This window comes from Octodon degus, unplaced genomic scaffold, assembly GCF_000260255.1.
Source record: "Octodon degus isolate 3935 unplaced genomic scaffold, OctDeg1.0 scaffold00013, whole genome shotgun sequence".
Lineage (NCBI taxonomy): Eukaryota > Metazoa > Chordata > Mammalia > Rodentia > Octodontidae > Octodon > Octodon degus.
The window spans coordinates 19,643,480-19,651,004 of NW_004524589.1; the positions used below are offsets into that span (position 1 = coordinate 19,643,480).

Consider the following 7,525-nt stretch of genomic DNA (forward strand, 5'->3'; position numbering starts at 1 on the left):
TCTCTCTCTCTCTCTCTCTCTCTCTCTCTCTCTCTCTCTCTCTCCAGTATCTCAGAGTTCAATTCCTTTCGTACTACACACACAAAATCCCATTACCTATTTTCGTGGACACAGGTGCTCCATATCTAATAATTTTTTATTTCATTAAGGCTTCATTTCAGAAGCCCTTCCTATAGTAAAGGGGTAGGCTTCAATTCACCCATGTCAATGTCTACCTGAACTACCAGGTATTTAAATTTTCCAGGAGCCTTTGGCATTTTGGTGAAATCTATTTTCCAGTCTCACAAGGGTTTCAGCCTCACTGTGAAATTCCCCTTCCCCAGGTGCAGAGTTCAGTCTTTGGGGAAGGGGCATTGGCAGATATTACACATTGTTAGGCTTCTCTGTGTAGCTTATGACCTATTTGATACTCTGGACCCCTGAAGGCTGGTATCCTACCATAACAGCCACTTAGATGGGTTTGTCTTAAGAGGTTCTTTGGAAGAGTTTAGATCCTGGCACTAGGTCAGCACTGTTAGCATGAATTTCCAAATGGGATGCTCTGGGGAAGAGTCCCAAACCACTGCTCTGGTTTATTTAAGTCTTGTGGAGTACATTCATGAGCCTCAAAATTCATGGTTTAGGGACCAGGGAGATAGCTCAGCAGCATAAGCACCTGAGTGCTAAGCACAAGGTCCTGAGTTTGATCCCCAGTACAGCATTTAAAAAAATGAAGAAGAAAGAAAGAAAAAAAGTTCATGGTTCATGTGGCCTTCCTGGAAGCCTGAGTAGTCAAATAGTTTCTTTTGCCCAACATCACATTTCTGTTTGGTGACCTGGCAACAAATTATAGTTACTTTCTTTGGCTTATTCGTAGTTTTCAATAAAGCCAAAATTTGAGAAGCATATTTGATATTGTCTAAAGTTAGTAAAACTCTCTCTGTCAATAAGCACAAACTACTGAGAATGCATATCTGGAGTCAGTGTGAGGGGCTGTGGTGATTTGTCAAGAGGCAAATGACTGTAAATATTTACCACTATAAGTTTACCCAATGGTAGTGCTTTTTATTTCTTTCTTTCTTTCTTTCTTTTTTTTTTTTTTTTTTTTTTTTTTTGGTACAGGTCTCACTATGCAGCTCAGACTCATAGTTATCCTTCTGTTTTCAGCCTTCCCTGAGCTGGGATTATAGGCATGTACCACCACACCCAGACTCGGTCCCTGGCTCAGTGAACCCTGTAGGCGGGACTAGCACAGTATTCAGGTCCTGGGATCAAACCCTGATCCCTGCACTTGCCAAAGCAGGTGCTTAGTCCACTGCGCTATCTGACCAGACCTGGTAATGCTCTTATGAAGCAATGAGTTTAAGATTCTGTGCTGATGTGCCAGGCACATACAGAAAACTATGGTTTAGGTTCAAGTCAACTAGTCAGACTCCAAAGTCTACAGGAAAGATAAGGCTAATGCTTGCCCTGACTCTATTACAGTTATATGGTTTTTTGAGTGAAGAGATAGGTATTAAGTTGACGACAGAATAAGCAGCCCTCATAAGAAAGTTACTGACTTGTCACTGAGGATTCTGTAATAATATAATGAGAGGCTATGCTAAATTAAATCTTCTTCTTTCTTTGTAGAAATTTAACTTTTAATTCCACCTTTTGGGTGGCAGCATTCTTTGTCTTTCCAACTCTTCCAGCTTCTTCAGTTTTGGACAAGCTACTCCAATGCCTTTCTTCCTTGCAGAAACTATATTGATTTTTTCCCCTGAAAAGTAATTATTTTTGCTTAATTTCTTTGGGCTCTCATAATATTTTCCATTTTTCCCTCTGGAGTTTTGAGTGTGAGATACTGTGAGCAGGCAATCCTGTTGCTTCATTTTCTTTTGTCCCTTCAAATTCCGTGCTGGATCTGTGTGATTACAGACCTTAAAACCTATTTCTAGTAGGTGTGAAGTAGAGACTCCTAAAGCACAATTCACGTTTTAGGGGAGGTTTATTTTTTTGTTTTGGTGAAGACTGAACCCAGAGCTTTGAGCTTGCTAGGCCAGGTGTTCCACCACTGAACCAAATCCCCAGCCCCACATCATTCACATTTCGAAATCCTTTTTTTTTTAACATTAGGAGCATTGTGGCCAATAAAAATGTATTTATTGATATGTTGCTTGTGCTATTTTAGAGCCCCAGGACTGATAGCAATATAGTGTTGGTGTCCTTAAAACAAATTCCAAAAGTTCCTAGATGCTGTCTTGAGGCTTTCACTGAATCTTCTGTACTTTGTTAATACTCTATAATTTAGGAACCCCTTTTTGGTAACTGATCCAGAAACATCTCCTATAATTTTTTGTATAGGGTAATCCGCCATAATTTACATCCAAAATGGGTTGCAGGTATGTTTGCTAAGTATAAAATTCAAAAAGGACAGATCTTTTCTTTCAGTCCTTTAATTAATCTAGTTTCTTACACACTTGGTCCTTTTGTTTTCTTTCTAATGTGGAATAAGATGCTATTTAATTTTGTTCTTCCATAGCTAATATTTTTACGCATATGCTTTAATGATCATAAGTTGAACTAAATTCAGAAATTTTAAATCTTTAAATATTTATTGCCTACTCCTTTCTACTTTGAGAATTCTAATTATATGAATATACGTTTCTTGGTTTTGACACAGTGAACTATTATGACTGATCTGTAAATTCTTTCATTTTTATTTTGGACAGTTTTTATTGATATATTCATTTATGTTTGTAAATAATTTATTTTCAATTTGCAATCTATTAAAAAATAAAATAAAATGGGTTGCAGTGTGGAGACTGCTCTGACTGCCTCTGAACTAACAGAATTCACTGAATGTGTGAGATGGAATTGTCAGATTTCTCTTGCTTTCGCAAGAACTACTTGAGATTCTCTCGCTATTCATGTAATGTTTGTAGGAGCCTAAACATCAGTCCAAAGAAGTGACAGGGAGCCAAAAATGGAGGCAAATAAATCTTCCATGTGGGAAGGATTTTCTTGATATAAAAGACTATTATTTTTCCAGGTGAATTAGTCAGAACTAGAGAAATGCGAGTACATCCAGATGACTCCAGCTGCCATTACCTCTAGCCCCCTAAGGCAAAAAGGAGAAACAATTTTTGTCCTACCAAAGTGTTAGTGGAACCTTGGCCAAATGGCATATCCTGATAGGTAGGGTAGAGGAAAGTGTTCTAGGCATTTCTTTTTTATGAATGTTTGCCTGTCCTACTTTTGAATGATGTTCTTCCTCCCAGTAGAGTGGCTGTCAGACACCAGTTGAGGAGCTTGTGGTAGCAGATCTATTTGGATTTAGAGCATCGAAAGTTATCTCTCCATCTTTCTCCCATTCCGTATCAGGGAGGAGAGACTTAGGGTTTTGCCTACCATGTTGAGCATGTTCACTTGGGGAAAGTAACATAAAGGCTTTCCACGTGTCTTCTCACTTTCTAAATCATTCGCATTACCAAATAATACATTAGGATTCTGTTCTTTAGCCATTTTCCTCCCATACTGCAGCCAAATATTAAAAAAGAAAATAATTTTCTACCTTTTTGGAGATTCTTGATGGAAAGTAGCCTAAGTTGAAGGACACAGCACCGTGAGCTGCTCTTGTGCTCTCATTTATGTCACAGTGCTACTGAAGTATCACCTTCTGAGAGAACGTACTATAAATTCTAGAAAAATGGGTGGTTTGCATTGCTCACTGAAATGTACCCTGGACTCCAAATGACCTTTGGCATGTAGGAAATAATAAGTACTCATTGAATGAGTTGTCAAGCAGAGTTATGAATGAATCAGCTAATCCAAATGTCCATTCTGCTCATACATTATATGACAGAGTCTTTTAAGAGTATTAATTAGTTGGCAGTTTTTAAAACTGGTGAGAATTTGTATCAAAATTACAACTTTTGGATTCCTTTAAAGAATTGAGGGATTTTCATATTTGGGGGTCTATCAGCAATGCTGTTTATTAGTACCTATTCTTTTCACATCACAGTGGTTCTCATCGACCTCACTGTTCCTGTCATCTTCCTGACATGAGTGGCCTCCTTACGCTTGCCCCCCTTCCTGCTCTGTGCTAACCTGCCTGGCCCTGTAGGCTTTCAGGGCCCAGTTTCACATGTGTGATAAGTCATCCAACATCTGTCTCACATTTCTGTGTAAATTTTCATGTCTGACTTAGAAATGAAATTGATCCTGTGTTCAGTTTTCGAGTCATATCCATAACGAGACACACATTTTAGCTGTTGGTGCCATTCTAGTTATAGAACAGTCAACCCAGCTTGACAAATGAAATTGAGTCTTTATTACTAAAGGACAGAAACACCCAACAGTGTTTCAAAATAGTTTTCACTTTTGGAAGGTTATTTTTTATACTTTTTTTTTAAATTGTGGATTTTAAATACTTTTCTTTATTTTCAAAACCTCATAAACATTTGGTCCAGATGTTTACCTAAAGTGATTCATTTACCAGTGTGGGGTACACCCATTGGGCCTAAGAAAGAAAGCGACCGCATCTAATAATGGATAGTTGCATAGTCTGCTGTCAGAAAGAGAAACATGTGGGGCTGGGGAGATAGCTCAATAGAATAAGTGCTTGCCTGGCAAACACAAGGGCCTGAGTTTAATCCCCAGTTCTGCCAAAAACAGAGAGAGAGAGAGAGACAGAGAGAGAGAGAGAGAGAGGCATATATAATTGCAGGAACTGTCTTTTTGGTCATTATATTACTCGTGTCTGTATATTCTAGAGGCATAAATATTTATCAAGCATCTGCATGGTGTCAGGCAGGGTTCTAGATAGTTGAGGAGCTCACATTCTGTGTTTTACTGTAGGGACTAAGTTAGCAAAAATTAAACAACCAAGTAAATAAAAGTTATGACATATGCAATAAGAGTTGATGAGGGCTGTGGATAAAAAGGAAAGTGGAGTGTGGTAAGGGATATGAGAAAGCCTGGCTGGTCATGGCATTGAACACTAATGGGTTACACTGAAAAGAGATTTGAGGAGGCTCAGCAAAAGATGAGTTACCCAAGTGACTCTGTGGTGAAACAGCCTTCCAGAATAAGAGCTAGGGCAAATGCCTAAAGCAGGGATGTGCCCAGTGTGTTCCAGAAGCAGTGTGGCTACTTTGGCTGATTTATGTTCCATTGAGCAAGTTGTCTAGAGTTAAAAACAAGAATGTGAATACATATAGTCTCCTTCATAGAGAACTGCTTCATGCGGGAGGGGGTCGCGTCTTCTTCTCTGAGTTTTTCATCTGGTTTTCAGTAAGCTGTGTTTTGATTTGGCCATGACTGGAACACTGAGCATCTGTGACAGCGTGTACCAGTGTTCACAGGGGACCTTGAGCAGCTGGCTACCGTAGCCCCATGCAGGAGGCTCTGACTGAGCTAGTGTAGAAGCACAGTGAATTCTCAGAAGCTGTGATTTTACTGCTCCTCATGCGTTCTATATTCTGAACACTACCACTTTTCAAAAGCATAGTCTTGCATGAGGAAAAGCATAAGAACCAGAATTTGTTATCCTACTCCTCCTGTTCATGACTCTGCTCAGATCTCTTTTCACTGTGACCTTTTGGATCTTCTTATTAAATATCATAACCAGCCAGGTCTTCCCATCTTCCTCATCCTACTTCACTTTTGTTTTTACCGATAGCACTTATCAGCTCTTACTGCATATATCAGAGAGTTTCTTGTGAGTGCCTCCCTCACAGCCCTCCCTGTCCCCTCCTGCAGCTGCTGGCAGAAGACTGGCCTTTCGGGGTTGAGCTGTGCAAGCTGGTGCCCTTCATACAGAAGGCCTCCGTGGGGATCACTGTGCTGAGTCTGTGTGCCCTGAGTATCGACAGGTAAGAGTTATTTATTTAAGTCAGAGATCTTAAACACTGTAGTATTTTTGCTGTGTTCTGAAGAAAATAAACTATATGCCGGGGGCGTAGCTCAGCAGCACAGCTCCTGCCTGGCAAGGGCAAGGTCCTAAGCTTGATTCCCTGTACAAAAGAAATAAAAAAAGAAAAAGTAAATAAACTATGTAATTCAATAAAGCCAAGATCTAGCACCTTGAAAATCCATTCTCATCCTCAGATACCGAGCCGTTGCTTCTTGGAGTCGCATTAAAGGAATCGGCGTTCCAAAATGGACAGCAGTAGAAATTGTTTTAATCTGGGTGCTCTCTGTGATTCTGGCTGTCCCTGAAGTCATAGGTTTTGATATGATTACCATGAACTACAAAGGACGTCACTTACGAATCTGCATGCTCCACCCCATTCAGAAAACAGCCTTTATGCAGGTAAACCTTACTTTTGCTTCCTCTTCTCTGCTACTTTTCCCTGAACCCCATCTTTGAAAAGCTATTGATTAGTATCCTCAGCATCACTTAAGAGTATAGATCTCAGGACTGTAGGGTCAACCTTGAATGAAGACTCAACCAGCAAGAATCACATCACCACTTCTCCAGGAACCCTTTGGATCTCAAGGACACAAACCAAACCTAGTTCACATGACAATCAGTGGGAATTCATGACTTTTCTACTCAAAGCCCCTAAGAACTGGTCACTCTGCTGTGCTCAGCTTTGGACCACGTGGCAGCCATCAGGTGAATAGATGGTTCTGCAGATGAGCATATAGATGTTACCTGAAATGGGTGAATTCTGAATGGCAGGTCTGCTCCTCTCTCCATCTTTGATCTAAAACAAGGACTGCCTTTTAAAGAAGCTTTTTGTTTTTTAGTCATTACAGAGTGTTTAATCAGAGTGTTTAATCAGAACTAGGACATAAGGCTGTGCGAGACAGAACCTACATGTAGAAAACTCTTTTTAATAGAGTACATTAAGTGAAGTTAATGCAATGGAGGCTCATCTAAATTCTTTTTAGATTTAAAAAATTCTTTCCATTTAAAATGCCTGTATAATTATTTGTTTAGTAGAAACAACCTGAAAGATTCTATATAGTATTTCTAAAAGAGAATCTCCTTCAGAAGATAACTGTTTCTTGGTGAATATTTTAAGTTGAACATTTGTGCATAAGATTTAAAAAAAATTAAAGAGAATACAAAATGGTAACAAGAACATTAGAAATGATACAGAATTTCACTAAACAAAATAATTGGAATTCAACAATGGTTGTTATATTGCATAATGTTGCTTCCAAGCCATTGTTTAGATCACCAGACACAAGCGTACAAAATTAGTTTTAAAAAAAACTTAGGAGGCCAGGAAGATGGCTCAGCAGAATAAGTGCTTGCAGCACAGACACCAAATCTCCTGGAAGAGAAAGTAGGTGGAACTCTTGAGGACACAGGGGTAGGCAAAGAGTTCATGGACAGAAATCAAATCGCACGGGTCACAGTTGAAAGACTTAACAACTGGGATCTACTCTTACTGAGAAGTTTTTTCATGTCAAAAGAAATTACCAAGAAAGTAAAAAGACAACCTACAAATTTGGAAATAATCATGACAAATAAGTACTCAGACAAGGGTCTGCTCTCTAGAATCTATAAAGAACTAAAAAACACCAGGTCCCCAAAATTTAAAGACCC

The 7,525-nt window shown here is 39.2% G+C and overlaps 1 protein-coding gene across 2 annotated transcripts in view; it reads left to right on the plus strand.

Moving 5' to 3' along the window:
* The window catches only part of Ednrb (endothelin receptor type B), a 55,296-nt gene that overhangs the window by 21,515 nt on the left and 26,256 nt on the right, over window positions 1–7,525 (plus strand). For both annotated transcript variants that reach the window (XM_004626274.2, XM_023709638.1), the window contains exons 3-4: window positions 5,725–5,837; window positions 6,073–6,277. In XM_004626274.2, coding sequence (XP_004626331.1) covers window positions 5,725–5,837; window positions 6,073–6,277 — 318 coding nt within the window. The remainder of the gene's footprint in view (window positions 1–5,724; window positions 5,838–6,072; window positions 6,278–7,525) is intronic.